The following is a 25,523-nucleotide window of genomic DNA, read 5'->3' on the forward strand; positions in this document are numbered from 1 at the left end:
GTAAGTTCTCATAGGTTGTCACAAGTAAATGTAAAAGTATAGTGGTGAATGATCTTTTAAAAATAGAATTATATGACAGTATCAGTTGTCCCCTGGGCTGGACTTTGGACTTGCCTGACCTAAACAAAGTGCATCACGTCGGTAGGTGTAAGGCCACAATGATGCTGTGCCTGAAGTGAGTGTCTACATATTTATAAACATTGTAAAATCTGACGAGTTTAATTCTTCTAATTCTTACCTTTTAATAGCCTTGTAGCAGATGAAGACAGTGAGGAAAAGGAAGACCACTGATGCACAGCTTACTGTCCCCAGCACTAAAATCTCCATCTTTCTTTCCCAGGGATCTACAGGAGGCACAGCGGATGGAGCCACTACAACAGAGACAAAGCAGGAGAACAAAATGACTTAACGCTGGGGACGGGTGGTGACAGACGCATCATATCTTATCTGTCACCTGGAAAGCTTGAGGTTATTTAAAAAAAAAACTGAAGAGCTTCTCAGCACTCCATTCATCTTCTCTAACCGTTCAGCTCATTACGCAGCAACCTCACCCAGAAACGTATTAGCACTTCAAGCTATTTCGCCACGCCTACTGAGCCACTTTAAAGTTTGGATTAGTTTCCTGGCGGTTGAAGAGTTTCGTCGAGTGTGTATTTTAATGGCTCTTATAAAAATGCACGAGAGCAATTTAAAAGCCTCTTCGTCCTGCATGATCACACACAAGTACTGCATTTCTGTCGCACTTTTCTCCAGAATCAGCCATTTTCAGCTTCTCAGTGGCATTCACATACATTATCTGCACAAGAGTATGTGGACACATGACTATTAGCTGGCTGGACATCTCATTTATATATCCAGTAATGCAGTAATCAGGAGAAGCATTTCTAACAGAACTTCCACAAGAGCTTAAAGTCTGTCTGAGCAAATACTTGCCTGTTAAGCCAAAAAAGCTATTATAAGTTTAGACAATAATGTTGCACAATTAACACTCACTGTCCATTTTATCAGCTCCACTTACCATATAGAAGCACTTTGAAGTTCTACAATTACTGACTGTAGTCCATCTGTTTCTCTGTATGCTTTGTTAGCCTCCTTTCATGCTGTTCTTCAATGGTCAGGACCACCACAGGACCACCACAGAGCAGGTATTATTTAGGTGGTGGATCATTCTCGGCACTGCAGTGACACTGACATGGTGGTGGTGTGTTAGTGTGTGTTGTGCTGGTATGAGTGGATCAGACACAGCAGCGCTGCTGGAGTTTTTAAATACCGTGTCCACTCACTGTCCACTCTATTAGACACTCCTACCTAGTTGGTCCACCTTGTAGATGTAAAGTCAGAGACGATCGCTCATCTATTGCTGCTGTTTGAGTCGGTCATCTTCTAGATGTTCATCAGTGGTCACAGGATGCTGCCCACGGGGCGCTGTTGGCTGGATATTTTTTGGTTGGTGGACTATTCTCAGTCCAGCAGTGACAGTGAGGTGTTTAAAAACTGAGTAAAAGTCAGGATTATAGTTTCTAACTAGACAGCTGCTCACACTGTACCAAAGCAACACACAATCATATCAGTGTCAATGTTCAGTCTGGAATGGTCCATCATCTGAACAATCTCAGATCTGGTCAACAATGGTCTTGTAGTGCTTCCCTTAATTGATGAACTAATGGCTGCTTGGTTTACCTGATTAAGGCGTTCCTTTAATTAATAACTGGCATCAGTGGCAATAACCCATCATGTTACTGTGATAATCGTAGCCACATGGAATTGAGAGTATTTCATTGTTGTTTGTCTCAATGTGGTCTGCCTCAGCGTCAAGATATGCAACCTGAAATTCTATTACTCAAACAATGCCTCATCTCAGATGGAATTAACTGACAAAGGAGTGGAAATGTGTGCCACGGTCAGTTCACATTATCACCAAAGAGAAAAGTTACCATTCAGACTATTATCAGCGAAAGTTGCCGTCCAGATTTGTCTCCTACTGAAAATGTATGGCACATCATGATGAAAGGGTTTGTTTGTTTATTAGGATTTTAATGTCATACATTCATGACAGGAACGGTAGTTACTCATTACACAAGATTCATCAGTTCACAAGGTTACATCTAACACAGTCTAGGACAATTTAGTGTCTCCGATTCACCTCACCTGCACATCTGTGGGAGGAAACCGGAGCACCCATAGGAAACCCACACAGACATGGGGAAAACATGCAAACTCCACACAGAAAGGACCCGGACCCAGGACCTTCTTGCTGTGAGGCGACAGTGCTACCCACTTAGCCACCGTGCCACCCCCTGACAACAGGGAACATGGACTGTTGAGCATCTGAGGTCTTGCATTAAGCAAAAATAGGGAAAATTTCCACATGCAAATCTGCAACAGTTAATATAAACAGTTCTTAAATGATCAACAAAGTGTAATTAAGGAAGGTTCATGTAACATGAAGGGAAACACTAATGCCTGCCTTCAATTCTAATTATGTTTATATTTATCAAATATAATTCAGCATGTCAATTAAGAAATTTTTTAAAAATAAATTACAGATTCTTTACAAGGTTCTTTTACAGAAATAGGGTCTGCAGTCCAAATGCAAAACAGGAGGAGAAGCAATAACAGTCTGGATCTGTTTATGATGGTTTAGAATGAGTCACCTTAGTTCCACTAAAGGGAAATCTTAATTCTAACTCCATACAATCCAATCTAGAAAACTGCACATAGAGAGGGGAAATAGAAATGCTTTATTGACCAAAATAAACTCAATGGTTTTGGAATATGTTCCTTATCAAGCACATAAGCCAACCGGTATAATAAGTAATGATTTACGGTTGGAGACGTTTTGGAGACGTAAATCCAAGTGAAATCTTCCATTCGTGTTAAGATTCCTGTAAATCTGGTCTGGTTTAACATACATGTTTATCATCCAGTGGAAGGAGATTTAAAGTGAAGGCTTGTTTCTGTGATTAAGCAGTAAGCATATCAGCAGCAGCACAATGGCAGTGAGAGAGCCAGGTCTATTAGATTAGACTATTTTTATACCTCCTCCTTCATTTAATGGAGTTATATAGGTCTGCCTCCCCTAACCAAAACTGATTTGAAAACGAGAGGTCGAACAGAGCCCGATATTAAAACAAACAACCGGCTTGCTTGAGAGGAACGATTTTTCATTTAAAAACTCTATGGAACCAAATAAAAGTTCTAGACTTTCAAAATGATTTTACTACATGGATTGTATGAAAACGACTGTGTCATTTACTGTGTCAAGTCTTTTATTGCTGTTAATGCAGAAACATTTGTTTAGGATTTTAGGGTTAGGTTTTACACTTTGGTTACATACATGACAGGACAGATAGTTACAGGTTACATCTGATTTATCAAACACCATCACGGACAATTTTGTATCTCTAATTCACTTCACTTGCACGTCTTTGTACTGACAGAGCAAACCGGAGCTCCCAGAGGAAACCCATGCAGACAGGGGGAGAACTATGGACAGTGGTAGCCTAGTGGGTAGAGCTTTGGGCTATCAACCGGAAGATTGGTGGTTTAAATCCAGGCTCTGCTATGCTGCCACTGTTGGGTCCTTGAACAAGGCCCTTAACCCTGTCTGCTCCAGGGGCGCCGTACGATGGCTGACCCTGCGCTCTGACCCCAGCTTCCAAACAAGCTAGGATATGTGAAGAAAGAATTTCATTGTACTGTACATCTGTATATGTATACAGTGTATCACAAAAGTGAGTACACCCCTCACATTTCTGCAAATATTTCATTATATCTTTTCATGGGACAACACTATAGACATGAAACTTGGATATAACTTAGAGTTGTCAGTGTACAGCTTGTATAGCAGTGTAGATTTACTGTCTTCTGAAAATAACTCAACACACAGCCATTAATGTCTAAATAGCTGGCAACATAAGTGAGTACACCCCACAGTGAACATGTCCAAATTGTGCCCAAATGTGTCGTTGTCCCTCCCTGGTGTCATGTGTCAAGGTCCCATGTGTAAATGGGGAGCAGGGCTGTTAAATTTGATGTTTTGGGTACAATTCTCTCATACTGGCCACTGGATATTCAACATGGCACCTCATGGCAAAGAACTCTCTGAAGATGTGAGAAATAGAATTGTTGCTCTCCACAAAGATGGCCTGGGCTATAAGAAGATTGCTAACACCCTGAAACTGAGCTACAGCATGGTGGCCAAGGTCATACAGCGGTTTTCCAGGACAGGTTCCACTCGGAACAGGCTTCGCCAGGGTCGACCAAAGAAGTTGAGTCCACGTGTTCGGCGTCATATCCAGAGGTTGGCTTTAAAAAATAGACACATGAGTGCTGCCAGCATTGCTGCAGAGGTTGAAGACGTGGGAGGTCAGCCTGTCAGTGCTCAGACCATACGCCGCACACTGCATCAACTCGGTCTGCATGGTCGTCATCCCAGAAGGAAGCTGATGCACAAGAAAGCCCGCAAACAGTTTGCTGAAGACAAGCAGTCCAAGAACATGGATTACTGGAATGCCCTGTGGTCTGACGAGACCAAGATAAACTTGTTTGGCTCAGATGGTGTCCAGCATGTGTGGCGGCGCCCTGGTGAAAAGTACCAAGACAACTGTATCTTGCCTGCAGTCAAGCATGGTGGTGGTAGCATCATGGTCTTGGGCTGCATGAGTGTTGCTGGCACTGGGGAGCTGCAGTTCATTGAGGGAAACATGAATTCCAACATGTACTGTGACATTCTGAAACAGAGCATGATCCCCTCCCTTCGAAAACTGGGCCTCATGGCAGTTTTCCAACAGGATAACGACCCCAAACACAACCTCCAAGATGACAACTGCCTTGCTGAGGAAGCTGAAGGTAAAGGTGATGGACTAAACCCAATTGAGCACCTGTGGCGCATCCTCAAGTGGAAGGTGGAGGAGTTCAAGGTGTCTAACATCCACCAGCTCCGTGATGTCATCATGGAGGAGTGGAAGAGGATTCCAGTAGCAACCTGTGCAGCTCTGGTGAATTCCATGCCCAGGAGGGTTAAGGCAGTGCTGGATAATAATGGTGGTCACACAAAATATTGACACTTTGGGCACAATTTGGACATGTTCACTGTGGGGTGTACTCACTTATGTTGCCAGCTATTTAGACATTAATGGCTGTGTGTTGAGTTATTTTCAGAAGACAGTAAATCTACACTGCTATACAAGCTGTACACTGACTACTCTAACTTATATCCAAGTTTCATGTCTTTAGTGTTGTCCCATGAAAAGTTATAATAAAATATTTGCAGAAATGTGAGGGGTGTACTCTGTATATGACAAATTAAGTATATCTAAAAAAAAACAAAACATGCAAACTCCACACAGAAAGGATGCGGATCGCTCCACCTGGGAATCGAACCCAGAACCTTCTTGCTTTGAGTGCTAACCACTGAGCCAAAGTGCTGCCTATGAGGAAACAGCAGTTTTGATGTGGCTGAATGTATTTTGATGCATGTGTACCGAATGCATTTTCTAATGTAAAAAGGAAACAAGTATTAAATCCCTTTTTTGAATATATAGAAGTAGGTATTTAAGTAAAAATACATTTTCAAACATCACACAATAATATCTGTAATTCTTAATGCCAGAAACAAGGCAGTTGTAGCATTTAAAGCATAGAGAGATGGTTTTTTGCAGCATTGTGGTTAAATTTTGAGCCATTCCTTTTAACAAACTGTCTCCAATCTCCAAGGTTATGAGGATTCCCCTAATAGACCTGCAACCCCCCCCCCCCCCCCATTTTCTCCCCTAATCTAGTCGTATCTAATTTCCCTGATTGTGTTACGCTTCACCTTTACCGATACAACCCTCCACTGCTGACTGAGGAGCTTCACAACTGACACACGCCCCCTCCGACACGTGTGCAGTACCGACTGGCGAGTTCATATGCGGATCAGCCTTGTGCACGAAGAGCCACACCCTGATCAGCATTATTCCCCAACTTTGCACAGGCGCCATCAATCAGCCAGCAGAGGTCGTAATTGCACAAGTTTGGAGGAACCCTGGTCCGGCTCATCCCACCCTGTAAACAACAGCCAATGGTTGATCATGTAGCCGCCCAGCCCAGGCGGATGGCAGAGCTGAGATTCGATACGATGTATTTGAAATCCCAGCTCTGATGTGCTAGCAGATTTTACTACTGCGCCACCTAAGCGGCCATAGACCTGCAATTTTAAAAACCTTACGTTATTTAATTGGATTCTACACTCACTGAAAAGTCAAATATTCTAAAACGGACCCAGAGTGTTCAATTTCCATGACATTTTAATATAACCACACGTCAAACTGTAAACCGTTTAACTGACAAATATTTTATACTTTATTAAAACTGGTCCAAAATAAAATTGCATACCAAGACAAGGATAATCAAACTGACATTTCTCTCACTCACTCACGCTACATCTCTCCCACTGGTCCTTCCCTTCTCCGGGAGCCTCACTACTATCTATCTAAACTTCAGACTGACAGCGCTGAATCACAAACACATGCAGGACGGGTCTTTACACAACGTGGACAGAACGAGGGGCTGTGCTGGCTGAAGGAAGCACTTGTGGGTTTCCATCCCCGTGGGTGGCTCATCCAGGCTCACGACAGCGTACAGCAGAGCAAAGGGCATTACAGAGCCTGCAGGCATCACAGCCTACTACTGTTAGTCATAGGCAGGCATAAATTCGCTCAATCACATCACTACTCTCAAAATTCAACACAATGAGCTATAATGATGAGAGAACAGAAAGCTAATCAGGGAGAATGGTGGTGTTTAAATGTGAAGCTGAGATAAGGCGAATCTGTGGATAAAAAAAGGAGAATTTTACCTGGCTGTCTTTGTCCTAGTAGGTAAAATGGGTACATAGAACCAGCGCCATAGGAAAGTGAGTTTAAACCTCGCCTCCAGTCAAGTGTTTTACATGTTCTCCTTGTGCCCTTGTGGATTTCCTCACAATAGTCTTTTGTTTTTGCTTTATATCTTTATAAAGATATATTTCCTACTCCTCTCCCAATTAATCAGACCCACCGCAACCCTGACCAGGATAAAGCAATAATGAAACAGACACTGAATGAATGAATCTGGACTAAATTATTATGTGATATAAAATATTACAGCCTTTATGGTTAATCAAAGTAGGTATTAAATTTACTACTAAAATATTAAAGACAATAAACACTGTGAACATAAAATACTTGGCAGACCTCACTAGGAATATCCCAGCAATAAGTATATTAAAAATGCACCGATCAGGCATAACATTATGACCACCTCCTTGTTTCTACACTTACTGTCCATTTTATCAGCTCCACTTACCATATAGAAGCCCTTTGTAGTTCTACAATTACTGACTGTAGTCCATCTGTTTCTCTGCATGCTTTGTTAGCCCTCTTTCATGCTGTTCTTCAATGGTCAGGACCCCCACAGGACCACCACAGATCAGGTATTATTTAGGTGGTGGATCATTCTCAGCACTGCAGTGACACTGACATGGTGGTGGTGTGTTAGTGTGTGTTGTGCTTGTATGAGTGGATCAGACACAGCAGCGCTGTTGAAGTTTTTAAACACCTCACTGTCACTGTTGGACTGAAAATATTCCACCAACCAAAAACATCCAGCCAACAGCGCCCCGTGGGCAGCGTCCTGTGACCACTGATGAAGGTCTAGAAGATGACCAACTCAAACAGCAGCAATAGATGAGTGATCGTCTCTGACTTTACATCTACAAGGTGGACCAACTAGGTAGGAGTGTCAAATAGAGTGGACAGTGAGTGGACATGGTATTTAAAAACTCCAACAGCGCTGCTGTGTCTGATTTACTCATACCAGCACAACACACACTAACACACCACCACCATGTCGTTGTAACTGCAGTGCTGAGAATGATCCACCACCTAAATAATACCTACTCTGTGGGGGTCCTGACCATTGAGAACAGGGTGAAAGCAGGCCAAAAAAGGTATGCAGAGAAACAGATGGACTTCAGTCAGTAATTGTAGAACTACAAAGTGCTTCTATATGGTCAGTGAAGCTGATAAAATGGACAGTGAGTGTAGAAACAAGGAGGTGGTTTTAATGTTATGGCTGATCGGTGTATAAACATACATTTTAAGATTTTGTATTATTGAACAGAGATTTTCAGCCTAGTTCTGTTAGTGTATTTTACCTCGTACTGCCCTGAGCAACAGCAGGGTTCTCGGCCAATACCGGTCAATCTGCTAATGCTCTGAGGCGACTGATCTGTGGCCTGTCAGCATTTCAGCCGGGCTATAAATTGTCTAGAGGAAATGTCTGTGTGTATAATGCATTTACGTAGGGGTCATTCCAATATCCCAAAATAATGAGATAAAATAAACATTAGGTTTTATCAATGGGACAGTAAATATGAGTCAAAGTTTCACTTTGTTTTAAGGTTAATTTACATAGCAAAAGGTGGCAACGTGACTTTGCTTAATCACAGTTGTTATTTATTATTATTTTTTTTTTATATAACGATATGTAATGAAAAAAACCCTCATATTTTAGATTTGCACCCAATGGTCCGGACACTTTTCTGGTGATGTTTTCATATTTCAGAGTGCTCTACTGGCATAAAGTCAATCATCTGAATGCTTATATAAGGTTCTAGTGTGCAGACTGTAAAGTATCTCTTACATCTTCGTACCTTCATACCTCTTGAACAATTCTCCAACATCACACAATAAAGCATCCAAGAATTGCATACCAGTATAAGGATTAATGCTGTTCTAGAGGCAAAGGGTGGCCCTACTTATTGGAATGGATTCTTTGTGTGTTTCTTGTGGTGACTGGTCAGTTAAAAATTGTTTCTCTAGAACGTGCACAAGCTTCACTTCATAAGAATCAACTCCTGAATCACTTATAGCGATATTGTGAACAGAGCATCTCCCACTATACTATACACTAGACACCCACACATCCACATGTCCTACAACAGCAGTTATTGTTTTTGTCACCGATTTATCTTCACAGTTAGCCCTATTTTTAAGTTTTGGTAGCCAATGGTCCTTTTTTCAGACTGAACAAATTTTCAGACTTATCAAATATGTTTCCTGTGGGTGAAAAATGAATTGCTTTAGTTTTAGAAGTAAAACTCTCGTAATGTCACGCCCCTCTGGACAGGTACTTGCGCCCCCCCACCGCACAGGTTGAAAACCCCTTGCTCTATAGGGACACTTTATTTACATTTCATTTCATTTTCAGCATTTAGCAGACGCTTTTATCCGAAGCGACTTACAGTACTGTGACAGTATACTGTCTAAGCAATTGAGGGTTAAGGGCCTTGCTCAAGGGCCCAACAGTGGCAACCTGGCAGTAGTGGGGCTTGAATTGGTAACCTTTCGATTACTAGTCCAGTACCTTAACCGTTAGGCTACAACTGCCATACAAAACTTTATGTACATTTAGCAGACGCTTTTATCCAAAGGGAATTATGTTAATGGGACAGTGTACTGTTTAAGCAATTGATGGTCTCAGTAACTTCTCCAGCTGAACAATGAACTGTAGGTTTATCCCTCAATCAGGTGATGTTTCACTGATGAGGTGACATTGTCATTCAGGCATAAATAACATTAATTCCATAATGGAACATCAGTGTAGTAATAACAAAAATAATGTACGATTAGTCCCAGCTTTCACAACATCTTACCTAAAAGTAAACATCTGTGTATGCCAGAATGCATTTTTTATCAGGCATCTGCATCACCTGACAGATTGAAAGATGAATTTTTTTGAAGGATGATTTTTATACCTCTCACTCTGTCAATGCATCACGATGTGTTCTGCATAAGTCACGAGTAATTACCTGCCCCCACGTGAAGAGACTTAATTAATGTTGACATGCTTCACAGGGGTGTAAACAGCCTGTTACACTCGCAAAACAAACTCATTTAGATTTAGGGGAGGGGTATGTGTGGCTGACAGCAGGGGGCATGAAGCAAACAGTTCCAGGTAGTGACATGAGAAAGACAACCAAGTTCTATCAATCAACAATCAGACTAAATAAATGATCTGAGGGGAACAATTACTATTATTTCAGATGTTCCAGCAGGACCCATTTTAAGTACTCACTCATTCACTCACTGTCTTAACCGCTTATCCAATCAGGGTTGAGTGGGGTGGGGGGGGTTGCTGGAGCCTATCCCAGCTTTTCAGTGGGCGCAAGGCACACAGTAACACCCTGGACGGGTGGCAGTCTATTGCAGGGCAGACACACACACACACACACTCATACACACACCCACCCACATGCACCTGACTGCATGTTTGTGGACTGTGGGAGGAAACCGGAACTCCCAGAGGAAACCCACACAGACACAGGGAGAACATGCAAACTCCGCACAGAAAGGACCCAGACCGCCCCGCCTGGGGATCGAACCCAGGACCTTCTTGCTGTGAGGCGACAGTGCTACCCACTCAGCCATCGAGCCGCCCCCATTTTAATTATTCGTTCATTAATCAATCATGTATTGTCTGTTTTACCACCATAGCATCCCATTCAGGGGCGCGGTAAATAGGATAAAGTGGTGGTAAAACACACACACACACACCTAGGGCAATTTTAGTATCTCCAGTTAACCTGACTGCACGTCTTTAGACTGTGGGAGGAAACTGGAGCTCCCGAAGGAAACCCACAAAGACTAAGGGAGAACAGCAAGAAGGTCCTGGGTTCGATCCCCAGGCGGGGCGGTCCGGGTCCTTACTGTGTGGAGTTTGCATGTTCTCCCCGTGTTTGTGTGGGTTTCCTCTGGGAGCTCCGGTTTCCTCCCACAGTCCAAAAACATGCAGTCAGGTTAATTGGAGACACTGAATTGCCCTATAGGTGAATGGGTGTGTGTATGTGTGTCTGCCCTGTGATGGAGTGGCGCCCCGTCCAGGGTTTTACTGTGTGTCTTGCACCCATTGAAAAGCTGGGATAGGCTCCAGCATCCCCGCGACCCTAATTGGATAAGCGGTTGAGAAAGTGAGTGAGTGAGTTTGAGCAGGTCCCTTCCTCGTTTTAGCACGACTGCGAGTAGTTTCATTGACACGTTTGGTCTGGAAGAACTTTAGTAGCCCATAAAAAGCCCTGACCTCAACCCTATTAAGGCTTCTGGGATGAACTGGATTATTAATTGTGACCCACAGCTTCTCGTCCAACATTATTTCGATCGAATGGACACAAATGCACACAGAGCTCACGGTCTTTTCATTCCTTTATATTTAGGAATATTCAGTGCTACCACTTAGCATTGTGTTTGTTATTGAGGATGATGACTAAGGGGGTAGATGTTAAAGCGTTTCATCTCCACTGCAAGGTCACACATATGATAATGCACGTTCAGACACTCCTGGCATCCCGCCACACTGCAATAGACTCTGTGTGTTTAAACTGAGACTAGCCAAACTACTGTTTCACTTCCATCTCACTTGTAGCATAGCCAAGGTCTTTACCATTAACCATCATGCTCTGTTTGGGGTCCCTGAGACCCTGGAGCCTCTTTAACAGCTCACAAAATATCATCAGCCTTTTTCAATCAGTTTAAAACTTCGTGACTCTTCCTAATTGTATAAAAACTGCAAATAAACAATATTTATATTCATTTTGTGTTCCAAACTCCCCTCAATGTTTACACTTCTGTGTGGGGTCTCAGAGACTCCAGCTAGAACACATGATTAAATGCAACAGATTTTCAGATGTTTCTGTCTTGTGTTGAAAGAACAGCTGACTCTCTTAAACACACACACACACACACACACACACACACACAAACACAACAATTTGGTTAATTAATTTAACCTACATGACACTGGGGTCTCTGGGCAGTACAGTCAATGCAACAGACCACATGGGTTACAGAGGAATGGTCACAATAAAATATTTAAGTGATTACAAATCTTTCCAATAAATAAAATACACTGATCACTCATAACATTAAAACCACCACTGTCCATTTTATCAGCTCCACTTACCATATAGAAGCACTTTGTAGTTCTACAATAACTGACCGTAGTCCATCTATTACTCTGCATGCTTTGTTAGCCCCCTTTCATACTGTTCTTCAATGGTCAGGACCCCACAGGACCACTACAGAGTAAGTATCATTTAGGTGAACCCTGGATCCCAATGGTAGTTGGCTAGCCCAATTATCTCTGCGTCACCTGAGAGCCTAAAAACCTTTTATATTTATGTTAATGTTGTAGTCATTTCTGTCCAACATGTTCATTCATTTATTTTCACTAGTCCTGACAATCGATTTAGGCATGATTTTTTTGTTCCACACCATAAGGACAAAAGTATTGGGATGTATACACAACAGTTACTAACAGGTGTAATAAATCTACTGTGCAAATGAAATGATATGCTTCAAACTTTACAGCAACATTTTAGGGAAGGCCCCTTCCCCTTCTGACAACGCAAGCTCTATAAAAACATAAAGAAAAGCCTGTCCTGACCTCAACCCCACTGAAGAGCTTTGGAATAAACTGGAACATCAATTGAGGCTTTCGTGACCAACATTAGTGCCCAGCCATACAAATGATCTGTTGACTAAATGGGCACAAATTCCCACAAACATATGTCAAAGTGTTTTGAGAGGAGCGGTTGTTGTTATAGCTGGAAAGATCACACTGAGGTCACTCTATTTTAATACGATTTGTTTTTTAAATAGGATGTCCAATGATTTAATGGTCAAGTGTCCAAACAGCTTTGAGCCATGAAGTGTATTTTTGCATTTTTCCACTTTTCTTCTAATCTAGTTGTATCTTGACTAAGGAGAGCTGAAGATTATCACGCACCCCCTCCAACACACGTGCATTGTTTTCACCTGACAGAGACAGGGTCACATACAGGTGTCCAGCCATTTGCGCAACTGAGATTTGAGCTCATGATTGCAGCTGCCGTGTTCTTTACGCATCAATAGAAAGAAACTAGAGTACACAGAGAAAACCTACACAGACAAAAGGAGAACATGACAAAGTGACTGGAGCCGAGGATAGAACCCAGATTCTAAGAATCCTGGTGTTATGATGTTGCCCCTGGATTTGTTATATTTTTTATTATTAAGCATAGTGTTTTTATAACGTCTAGTAAAAACAGAAAGCCACAATAATCCCATCAGCTCTCTAATTCACATTAATAATCTTTTATTAGTCTTAGTCCCAGGAAGCCTGTTTTTGTTACTGTGTGAGTCACGTGAAGGCCTAAAACTGTCTGAAGAGAGACTGATTACACCTCTGTTTCCAGCATATTGATCCACAGTCTGACAGGAGCTTTGATGACCTAAATTATCCGACTATAATACATGGATAATTCTGGGTTTTATTAGTCAGAATAAAGGAGGTGAAGGGAAATTGCTATGACAGGACCAATACATCACACTAGCATGATTTCCGCCTACAGCACCGCTAAATGCTGGTACAAATGTCAAACCTAATTACTGTTATTAAATGTCTGCCAAATTTTTGTATGAGGACCTGGTCAATGGGTAAAATCTAGCATCTATTATGTCTCAAAAAATCTCATATTCAGGGGGTCCTTGCACAAGCCCTTTAGAGAAAACCTTCATGTTCTTACATGTTAATTTTACAAAAAAACTTAATTACTAAATTATAATTAAACTTGATTACACAGTGAACAGTGCGACTAGAAATTTAGTACAATTCACGTCTTTACGTTTTTAGCATGTGTTTGATTTTGTGTGTTAATTACAAACAATTCAACAGAATGAATGGCTTAATAAAGGCTTTCCACAAGGTTTAGGAGTGTGTTTATGGGAATTTTTGACCATTCTTCCAGAAGCACATTTGTGAGGTCAGACATTGATGTAGGACGAGAAGACCTGGCTCGCAGTCGGCGCTCTAATTCAACCCAAACGTGTTCTATCAGGTTGAGGTCAGGACTCTGTGCAGGCCAGTCAAGTTCTTCCACACCAAACTGGCTCATCCACGTCTTTATGGACCTTGCTTTGTGCACTGGTGCGCAGTCATGTTGGAACAGGAAGGGGCCATCCCCAAACTGTTCCCACAAAGTTGCGAGCATGAAATTGTCCAAAATCTCTTGGTATGCTGAAGCATTAAGAGTTCTAAGAGAACTAAGGGGCCGAGCCCAACTCCTGAAAAACACCCCCACACCATAATCCCCCTCCACCACACTTTACACTCGGCACAATGCAGTCAGACAAGTACCGTCCTCCTGGCAACCGCCAAACCCAGACTCGTCCATCGGATTGCCAGACGGAGAAGCACGAATCGTCACTCCAAAGAACACGTCTCCACTGCTCTAGAGTCCAGTGGCGGCATGCTTTACACCACTGATGCTTTGCATTGTGCTTGGTGATGTAAGGCTTGAATGCAGCTGCTCAGCCATGAAAACCCATTCCATAAAGCTCTCTACGCACTGTTCTTGAGCTAATCTGAAGGCCACATGAAGTTTGGAGGTCTGTAGCGTCTCAGCATCCGCTGACCCCGCTCTGTCATTTTACATAGCCACCACTTCGTGGCTGAGTCACTGTCGTTCCCAATCACTTCCACTTTGTTATAATAGCACTGACAGTCGAGTGTGGAATATTTAGTAGCGAGGAAATTTCACGACTGGACTTGTTGCACAGGTGGCATCCTATCACGGTACCACGCTGGAATTCACTGTGCTCCTAAGAGCGACCCATTCTTTCACAAATGTTAGTAGAAGCAGTCTGCATGCCTAGGTGCTTGGTTTTATACACCTGTGACCATGGAAGTGATTGGAACACCTGAATTCAATTATTTGGATGGGTGAGTGAATACTTTTGGCAATATAGTGTATCTCCTAATACACTACATGACCAAATATATGTGGACACCCCTCCTAATTATAGCTTTGATTTTCTTACCTCAGGGAATGACTTCAATAAAAATGTCATGTTCCTAATAAAATATAAAATATGTGTTCATGCATCAACACTACAGGAATGACAGAAGTGTTCTTACCAGTGAGAAAGAGCAGTCTGGGTGGAAGTGGTGGAGGGGGCGGTGGTGGTAAAGGTGGGTATCGTCTGCAGTGGCAGGGCAGTTGGCACAACTCTTCCACTGGTGGTGGTGGACTCCGGGAACATGACTTTTGAAGCTCTCCATGGGCTTGCTAAATACAAACAGAGTATGAGGCTGAGTTTAATCCAGATAACTCCTTTAGTTCAATTTGGCTCTGCTTAATACAAATATGGAGTAAAAACACAATAATGCAATATACAACCTAATAATATACTATATATAATAATATAATATATAAGGTTTTTTAATGTTATATATGACATATATGGCACATTAATAACAACAACAACAACAATAATAATAATAATAATAATACTAATAATAGTAATAATAATAATGTTATGAATAAAGAAAAAACAGAAACTAAAGTAAAGTAAAATCAGTTGGTTAGTGGTTTAAGTCCTAGGAAAAATGAACCTAATTAGTCCAACTACAGGAGGTCTGAGCTGCACCGGCTGTAGAGAGACTCGTTGTAGTATCTATCTATCTATCTATCTATCTATCTATCTATCTATCTATCTATCTATCTATCTATCTATCTATCTATCTATCTATCTATCTATCTATCTCTCTGTCTGCATGTCTGTCTGTCTGTCTGTCTGTCTGTCTGTCTGTCTGTCTGTCTATCTATGTATGTATCTATGTATGTACAGTGTATCACAAAAGTGAGTACACCCCTCACATTTCTGCAAATATTTCATTATATCTTTTCATGGGACAACACTATAGAAATAAAACTTGGATATAACTTAGAGTAGTCAGTGTACAACTTGTATAGCAGTGTAGATTTACTGTGTTCTGAAAATAACTCAACACACAGCCATTAATGTCTAAATAGCTGGCAACATAAGTGAGTACACCCCACAGTGAACATGTCCAAATTGTGCCCAAATGTGTCGTTGTCCCTCCCTGGTGTCATGTGTCAAGGTCCCAGGTGTAAATGGGGAGCAGGGCTGTTAAATTTGGTGTTTTGGGTACAATTCTCTCATACTGGCCACTGGATATTCAACATGGCACCTCATGGCAAAGAACTCTCTGAGGATGTGAGAAACAGAATTGTTGCTCTCCACAAAGATGGCCTGGGCTATAAGAAGATTGCTAACACCCTGAAACTGAGCTACAGCATGGTGGCCAAGGTCATACAGCGGTTTTCCAGGACAGGTTCCACTCGGAACAGGCTTCGCCAGGGTCGACCAAAGAAGTTGAGTCCACGTGTTCGGCGTCATATCCAGAGGTTGGCTTTAAAAAATAGACACATGAGTGCTGCCAGCATTGCTGCAGAGGTTGACGACGTGGGAGGTCAGCCTGTCAGTGCTCAGACCATACGCCGCACACTGCATCAACTCGGTCTGCATGGTCGTCATCCCAGAAGGAAGCTGACGCACAAGAAAGCCCGCAAACAGTTTGCTGAAAACAAGCAGTCCAAGAACATGGATTACTGGAATGCCCTGTGGTCTGACAAGACCAAGATAAACTTGTTTGGCTCAGATGGTGTCCAGCATGTGTGGCGGCGCCCTGGTGAGAAGTACCAAGACAACTGTATCTTGCCTACAGTCAAGCATGGTGGTGGTAGCATCATGGTCTTGGGCTGCATGAGTGTTGCTGGCACTGGGGAGCTGCAGTTCATTGAGGGAAACATGAATTCCAACATGTACTGTGACATTCTGAAACAGAGCATGATCTCCTCCCTTCGAAAACTGGGCCTCATGGCAGTTTTCCAACAGGATAACGACCCCAAACACAACCTCCAAGATGACAACTGCCTTGCTGAGGAAGCTGAAGGTAAAGGTGATGGACTAAACCCAATTGAGCACCTGTGGCGCATCCTCAAGTGGAAGGTGGAGGAGTTCAAGGTGTCTAACATCCACCAGCTCCGTGATGTCATCATGGAGGAGTGGAAGAGGATTCCAGTAGCAACCTGTGCAGCTCTGGTGAATTCCATGCCCAGGAGGGTTAAGGCAGTGCTGGATAATAATGGTGGTCACACAAAATATTGACACTTTGGGCACAATTTGGACATGTTCACTGTGGGGTGTACTCACTTATGTTGCCAGCCATTTAGACATTAATGGCTGTGTGTTGAGTTATTTTCAGAAGACAGTAAATCTACACTGCTATACAAGCTGTACACTGACTACTCTAAGTTATATCCAAGTTTCATGTCTATAGTGTTGTCCCATGAAAAGATATAATAAAATATTTGCAGAAATGTGAGGGGTGTACTCACTTTTGTGATACACTGTATGTATCTGTCTGTCTATCTATCTATGTACTGTATCTATTTATCTAAGTATGTATGTAAGTATCTGTCTGTCTGTATGTCTGTCTGTCTTTCTATCTGTCTGTCCACCTGCATGTCTATCTATCTGTCTGTCTGTCTGTCTGTCTATGTATGTATCTATGTATGTATGTATCTGTCTGTCTATCTATCTATGTACTGTATCTATTTATCTAAGTATGTATGTAAGTATCTGTCTGTCTGTGTCTATCTATCTGTCTGTCTGTATGTCTGTCTGTCTTTCTATCTGTCTATTTGTCTGTCCACCTGCATGTCTATCTGTCTGTCTGTCTGTCTGTCTATATATCTGTCTGTCTGTCTGTCCACCTGCATGTCTATCTATCTATCTGTCTGTCTGTCTGTCTGTCTGTCTGTCCACCTGCATGTCTGTCTGTCTGTCTGTCTGTCTGTCTGTCTATCTATGTATGTATCTATGTATGTATGTATCTGTCTGTCTATCTATCTATGTACTGTATCTATTCATCTAAGTATGTATGTATGTATGTATCTGTCTGTCTGTGTCTATCTATCTTTCTGTCTGTCTGTCTGCCTGTCTGCCTGTCTGTCAGTCCGTCTGTCCACCCAGAACCAGCCAGAACCGGCAACACACAAGCATAAACCCAACCCACTGAGAGTTAGATACATTTATTCATCCATCACACATTGAACTGCCAATTAAACTGTCCATCATCCACCTACCGCCTTCATTCATCTAGTCATGCATCGACTGAGTTGACTGTTCATAGTGTGGAGTTATAGTAACACCTTTCTCAGAACTTCAATCATAATACAAAATCCAACCATAATGCCCTGCTTTTTAAAATGTATAAAATATTTTCATTAGATAATTTTCACTGTTTTACAATATAGGTTCCCATAGATAGCTAGACAGACTTTCAGACTTTGTACCTGTGTAAAGTGACAATAAAGATTCTATTCTATTCTTCTATTCTATAATAATATTTATACCAATAAATATGACCGCTAATATTTATATCACAAGTCATGTTCAACTTAAGAAAGATATATAATGGGGTGCTACAATGGAGCAGAGGTCTAATTCTCTAGTCCATCACTGATAAGCTCATGGGTCCAACGGGCCAGGTGCCCACTCAGGCATGATTGACCGTGTCTAAGGGCAAGATGGTCAAACAGGTTCCTCATAGCTGCTGCAGTTGTTGCCTTTGCTGGATGGCTGAGGCAGCACCACTAAAAATAGTTATTTTAAAGACAGTAGTGCATAAATGTTCTGCTCTGTGAGACCCCCGTCTGAGGGTGCTTGCTATAATTGGTAACTCTTTTTGGTCAGGTTTGGGGTCTGTAGTGAAGGAGGAAGTTACAGTTAGGGAATGGGATACAAAAACAATGATTAGAAACATACTATGTGAAATGGGAAGCATCGTATACTCAAGATTTTATTAAATATAACAGAGCAGCACAGAACACTTTGTGATGATGGTTGTCTCATGACACTGGCACATCAGCGCTCCCTCCTACTACATGCATGATGAAGTGTGTGCATGTGTCCTCGTGTGTATTTGTGTTTTCTGTGTGGATTAAGGACTTTCTAAGAGTGCTCCCACACACTCAGTTTCTGAGAGGGGTAGGAGTAATGTGTGGTTAAGTCTAATTCTCCCTCGGAGAAAAGTCCAGTGGGAAATCCTTTTACTGTCCTGCATGATGAGGACAAGGACTAAAATCTGCACAGAAATCAGGTCTTGTTCAGATCTATCAGGCTTTAATTCTAACGAAATAAAGTGATAAACTGGTGTTGACCTAGTGTGAAACATTCTGTTCATTATAAAACCTGCATTTATTTGTGCATCTAATTACTAAGAAGGATCCTTTATTATCTAGCAGGTCCACAAAACATCTTTAGGACGTAAGGTGTAAAAAGTTTTAATTTTAAACAATTATATTGCTCTACATTGACACTGTTTTAAACAGAGCAAAGCACGTAGTCATTCTGTGTCATAGTGAAAAGAAACAGTCATATATTAGGATTTATCTTTAAAATAAAGACACATGATATAATCAAGCAACCATGCAGTTTTTATTTAATTTAGGGTTTTCAGAATAAAGATGTCCAAATGTTTTCTGGTAAGACTGGTGAATAGACGCTTGTATTTTAACCAGGATGTTTCACACTTTTATTGCTTGTATCAATAACACTTCAAGTAACAAAGATGCTGCCTTACCTAAAGCTCACATTTTTAGAATGACTAAATAAACAGACTATTTTAAAACAATCTAACTGAAAGACTTGATTGTTCAAGTTTTGCTAACTCACTATACATGTACAGTAAGGTCACAGTGCTCCACAGTGGACAGTGGTTTACTATGATAAATATAAAACTCAGTCATAATATGTAAAAGGAGTAAACTACATCTTGAGAAAGGGTCTTGTCTTGGTTTCAGTTTAGTATAGGTCTTAATCTTGTCAGTTTTGTTTGGTTTCTGTGTGGGTCTTGATCTTGTTTTGGTCTTAAATGGTATAGACAGACAGACAGACAGACAGACAGATAGATAGATGAGTCTTTTTCTCTTCTTGGTCTTAAGTGGCTTGGTTCTTTATCTTGTCTTGGTCCAAATCGGTATTGCTTAGATAAATACCAACCGTGACATGTTTTGGTTTTGATTGATATGATTCCATTTGGCCTTAGCTTGAATTGTCCCTGCCTGTGCTGATCAGGGTTTGGGTCTATTTCTTATTTTGTTTGAATTGGGGATTGTATTAGTTGTTATCAATTGTAGTCTAGTCTTGGTCTTAGGTATTAAAATTATTGATCTTATCTTGGTCTTGGCTGGTATTAATTTAAATCTTGTCTTGGTTCTGGTTTACATGTGTCTTGTTTTAGCTAACTGGTCAAGACACATGACTGAAATGTAAAATAAATTGTAGAAAAGTTGACACTGGAATTAGAAGGGTATTATAATTTACAATGAATTTAAAAACGCATATTTATGTAGTATTTAATATATAAGCATTACACAAGTTTAGCAAAATTATTTCTATAGATGTACATATATCTACATAAGATACTGTAGATAATTTAGTTGTTTGGATGAAGTATCATCCATTAAAATAAACAATTGCAAATATAATAAGTACAATGTGTTAGTTTTCCTAAAACACATTAGTGAAACACCCCTCTCACACACGATTCAGGTTTAAAGTCTTTAAAACGAGTAATATCACCTGCATGCATTGGACGTTAGGTGCACTTGGTTGGAACTCACCTGTAGGAAGGGCAGAAGCAGTGAGAGGAAGAAGGATTGGTTGAAAAGAAGAGGTAGAAATCCGACAGTAAGCGCCAGCAGCAGGTCTCGGCAGCACATCCCTCCTGTATGGTGTCGGACAGGAGCACTGGAGCCACAAGCGCCCCAAACTCTACAGCTCGGACAGGTTCAGTCGAGCCGGCTCTCACCCGCGATCTGCTCGAACATGTTCGCCCACCGCTGTCATTGGTGGATGGCATGAAGAGAGAGCTCAGAGCAAAGCAGGGCAGGGCAGGGCAGGACAAGACAAGACAAGACAAGACAGGGCAGGGCAGAAAATCACGGGACAGTTTAGGAGGAGAGTGGACGCTGGAACTTAGAGAAGCTCGCAGTCCTCCTCACAGAAGATAAAGTTCTCCAGCAATTAAGCCCGATTTCCGCTCAGGACTCCACGTCCAACCACGCATGAATGATTAATTCATGTTAAAGTGATCAATAAGTGCGCTATAACGCGCTATAAGCGGCGCGCATAGGAGCGGCGCACATATGGAGCAGTAGGATGCGCGTCCCTGACTGCTCGGCTCCTGACTGCACGCTGAGCGCTTCCTCTCTCTCTTCATCACTTCTGGAGCGCCGCCCCGAGAATGATGCCCTTAAACCCAAAGTACAGAGGGACAAAATAAGCCCCACAAAAACAAGGGCTTGACTTGAACACTGCTTCAAAGTGCAATTACAATATGGCCAAAAGTATGTGGACACCCATCCTAATGAGCAGGGGCGGATCTAGAAAAATATTTATGGGGTGGCAAGAGGGGGGCAGGAATTTTTGAGGGGTGGCAACATATGGCAGACGTATTTATACTGAATTTAATCACAGTTATCACAGTTTGATGAGAAATAGTATGTACACACTACAAAAGGGCACGGGCTGCCATTTACAAACTCATACAGACAAACTTAATCTCATGCAATCAATGTCTTGCATTTAAGGTTTCATGTGAAACAGTTCATATTAGGAATAAGTGACCATACAATGTAATCTCAATAATAGGAGATAAAAGTATGGTAGCACTACTGTAGGTGGGGCATTATCAAAGGAAAGGCATTAAGGTAAGACACAGGTGATGAGTGGCAGATGTATGAGAGGGAAAGCAAACAGTTTTTGACTGTGTCAGAGTGGCAGCGTTGCAAATTGGCCATAACTTTTCTTTTAATTTGTTGCTGCCAACTGGGGTGGCAGCAGGGGTGGCAAGGCTTTCTTTTAGGGTGGCATTTGCCACCCTATGCCACCCCGGTAGATCCGCCCATGCTAATGAGGGAGTTATTTTTACATTTTCAGCATTTAGCAGACACTTTTATCCAAAGCGACTTAAAGTGACACTATATTGTCTAAGCAATTAAGGGTTAAGGGCCTTGCTTAAGGGCCCAACAGTGGCAACCTGGCGGTGGTGGGGCTTGAACCAGTGACCTTCTGATAACTAGTCCTGTACCTTAACCACTAAGCTACATCTGACCTTGCAGTTTTTTCCAATTGTCCTCTCAATTCAGTCATACCCAATTACCCGATTACATCACGCTTCCTCTCTACTGATGCTGATCACTTCTGATTAAGGAGAGCGAGGCGACCACACGTTCCCTCCGATACGTGTGTAGTAGCTGACTGCATCTTGAATCAGTGACCTTTTGGTTACTAGTCCAGTACCTTAACCACTAGGCTACAACTGCCCTAGGGAGTTCGGATGTTTCAGTCACACCCATCATTAAGAGGTGTCATTTATTTATTTATTAGGATTTTAACGTCATGTTTTACACTTTAGTTACATTCATGACAGACACGGTAGTTACTGGTTACACAAGATTCATCAGTTCGAGTTGGTCATGGACAATTTTGTATCTCCAATTAACCTGACTGCATGTCTTTGGACTGTGGGAGGAAACCAGAGTTCCAGGAGTAAACCCATGCAGACACAGGGAGAACATGCAAACTCCACACAGAAAGGACCCGGACCTCCCCACCTGGGGATCGAACCCAGGACCTTCTTGCTGTGAGGCGACAGTGCTACCCACTTCATATAAACTACATAACCTGCTTCCAGCTTTGTGTCAAAAGATTATATTTTTTAGTTAATTAATGATGTCATATGAGGGTGGCTTGGTGGGTAGCACTGTCGCCTCACAGCAAGGAGGTCCTGGGTTCGATCCCCAAGATGGTTGGGGGAGTTTGCATGTCCCGTGTCTGCGTGGGTTTCCTCCGGTAGCTCCGAATTCCTCCCACAGTCCAAAAACATGCAGTCAGGTTAATTGGAGACACTGACTTGCCCTATAGGTGAATGTGTGTCTGCTCTGTGATGAACTGGCACCCCGTCCAGGGTGTTACTGTGTGCCTTGCGCCCATTGAAAAGCTGGGATAGGCTCCAGCACCCCCATGACCCTAATTGGACAAGTGGTTAAGAAAGTGAGTGAGTAAATCATATAAAAATGACTTTTTCCCCATTCATGTTTTAATCACCACTTTATCCTGGTCAGGATTGTGGTGGGTCCAGTTTTCCCTGGGATCACTAAGGGCAGTGCAGTAACACACCCTGGACAGCACACCTATCACGGAGCATCTGTCATCCCCCCTCTCCAACATGGCACAGCCAATTATGTCTGTATGTTAAAGCCCGACTGGCCAATAGCACAGCTCGGGATATGAACCCTCGATCCCAAGCATTGTTCAGGGCTACTTTATAAAAGACACTTATAAAAAGATGCTTGTTTTCAGCTTATGAAATTTCACCAGTCTGTTGTTTCCAGTCATATTAAAATCCCATTTTTGCCATCAGGCTACATGAACAACGATTGGCCTGCTGTTCATGGTGGGATGAGCCGGACCAGGGTTCCTCATAACTGTTACAATTACAACCTTTGCTAGCTGACTGATTGCGCCTGCGCAAAAGTCGAGGAATAATGTGTTGACCAGGGTGTGTCTCTCCATGCACAAAGCTGATCCGCACATGAACTCGCCTCGTGCAGTCGGTACTGCACGCGTTGGGGGGGACATGTGTCAGTTGCGGCGCTCCTCAGTCAGCGGTGGAGGGTAGTATCGGTACCGAGGAAGCAAAATGAAATCAGGGTAATTGGATACGACTAGATTAGGGAGAGCGGTGGTAGTTCAGTGGTTAAGTAACTAGGCCAGTTGTAGCCTAGTGGTTAAGGTAATGGACTAGTAATTAAAGGGTCACTGGCTCAAGCCCCAACACTGCCAGGTTGACACTGTTGGGCCCCTAAACAAGGCCCTTAACCCTCAATTGATGAGACTGTATACTGTGAATAATAGTACTGTAAGTCGCTTTGGATAAAAGTGTCTGCTAAATGCTGAAAATGTAAATGTAGTAGTCAGACGGTTGCTGGTTCAGTGCCTGCTACGACAAGTTGCCAGTGTTGGACTCCTGAGCAGGACCCTTAATTAACTGCTTTTAATTGCTTGCATTCTGTCATACCCGTAAATCTGTTAAATGTGATAAGTGTAAAGCTGTGGCATATTGTGTAAAAAATAATAGTATTTTTTTTTATTGGAGGAAGCTGTTAGATTGAGCACAGGGTATCAACTGGATAGCGCTTTTTGGTGAGTAATTCTATTAGCCTTTCTTCCTCTTCACACTTAAATTCGTGGCTCTGGTCCGGCTGGAAAAATCCATCAGTCCAGACTTTGTGTCTCTTTCTCAGCCAAGCCACGGCTTACGGTGACGGCTCGGGTTTTACTACACTGCACTAAATCCAGCTTTTTTTTAAAAAATTTGACAGAAGTGCCTCCTTATATGACAACCCGGATGAGTTTTATGCATTAAATTACCTCTGCCATAAATTCTCTTAATTTATCGGCCATGTTTTATGTACCGACGCTGATGCCGCTGACATCTGACAGCATCTCTGATTTTTCAGATTTTTTAACCCAGCTTAGTGCCCTCTCATCCTCTGTACTGCTTATGGGTGATTTTAACATCCATATTGATGACAACAACTGTAAATTTGCCAGGGAATTTTTGGAATTGTTACAGTGTTTTAATTTCACACAACATATACATTTTCCAACTCATAAAAAAGGTCATACTCTTGACCTTGTCTGCTCTACTGGTGTCCTAGTTCATCAGCCGTCCAGCCATGACCTTACTGTCTCTGATCATTTGACAATCATCATGGACATTGAGGTCACTAGGCCCATCACTAGAGCTAAACGTAAAATATCCTTCAGGAATCTTCAATATATCTCTCCCTCTGCTTTCTCAGATTCTCTTGTTAAAAAGATGTCTGTCTGTCCTGTACTGTCTAGTAATTCATCTGACCTTGTCGATTACTATAATGACATACTCGCCTCATGTCTTGATGAGCTGGCTCCTTTGAGAACCAAATTTGTTTCATTTAGTCATTCCGCACCATGGTACACAATTGAGCTTCACCAAATGAAATCCCGTAAACGCCAGCTTGAAAGACTTTATAAGAAAACCGGTCTAACAGTACATTATCAGATTTATTCTGATTATCTTCAACATTACAAAGACGCTCTTACGGCAGCCCGATCCACTTACTATTCCGAACTCATACATGCTGGATCAACAAATCCTAAGACTCTCTTTTCCACAATAAATAAACTTCTCAAACCAGTTGACAATACTACCAATTCCTTTACAGTTGACAAGTGTAACTCTTACCTCTCATTTTTTCAAACAAAAGTTGAGAATATCCACAATTTTCTGACAGTTTCCCCTGTCATCTCTGTTTCTCCGCCTATCTCATCTCAATTTATTACCCAGCCTCTGTCTCAGTTCTCACCTGTGTCTCTTTTGGACCTATCTGAGATCTTAACAGGGATGCGAAGCTCCACTTGTGTTTTGGATCCTGCTCCATCAAAACTTGTTAAGGGTTGTTTTCCAGTTATCTCATCACTTATCACAGAGATAATCAATTCCTCTCTTAGTTCTGGCTCAGTCCCTCAATCACTCAAATTGGC

General features: G+C 42.0%; 1 protein-coding gene across 1 annotated transcript in view; it reads right to left on the reverse strand.

Moving 5' to 3' along the window:
* Window positions 1–20,739, reverse strand: part of prima1 (proline rich membrane anchor 1) — a 37,755-nt gene extending 17,016 nt beyond the window's left edge. Inside the window, exons 1-3 of the mRNA XM_063001442.1 lie at window positions 20,555–20,739; window positions 14,977–15,127; window positions 239–371 (exon numbers count right to left, since the gene is read on the reverse strand). Of these exons, the coding sequence (XP_062857512.1) occupies window positions 239–371; window positions 14,977–15,127; window positions 20,555–20,653 (383 nt within the window). The 5' untranslated portion in view covers window positions 20,654–20,739. The remainder of the gene's footprint in view (window positions 1–238; window positions 372–14,976; window positions 15,128–20,554) is intronic.
* Window positions 20,740–25,523: the final 4,784 nt, after the last annotated feature.

The sequence above is a fragment of the Trichomycterus rosablanca genome, chromosome 9 (assembly GCF_030014385.1).
Source record: "Trichomycterus rosablanca isolate fTriRos1 chromosome 9, fTriRos1.hap1, whole genome shotgun sequence".
Classification (NCBI taxonomy): Eukaryota; Metazoa; Chordata; class Actinopteri; order Siluriformes; family Trichomycteridae; genus Trichomycterus; species Trichomycterus rosablanca.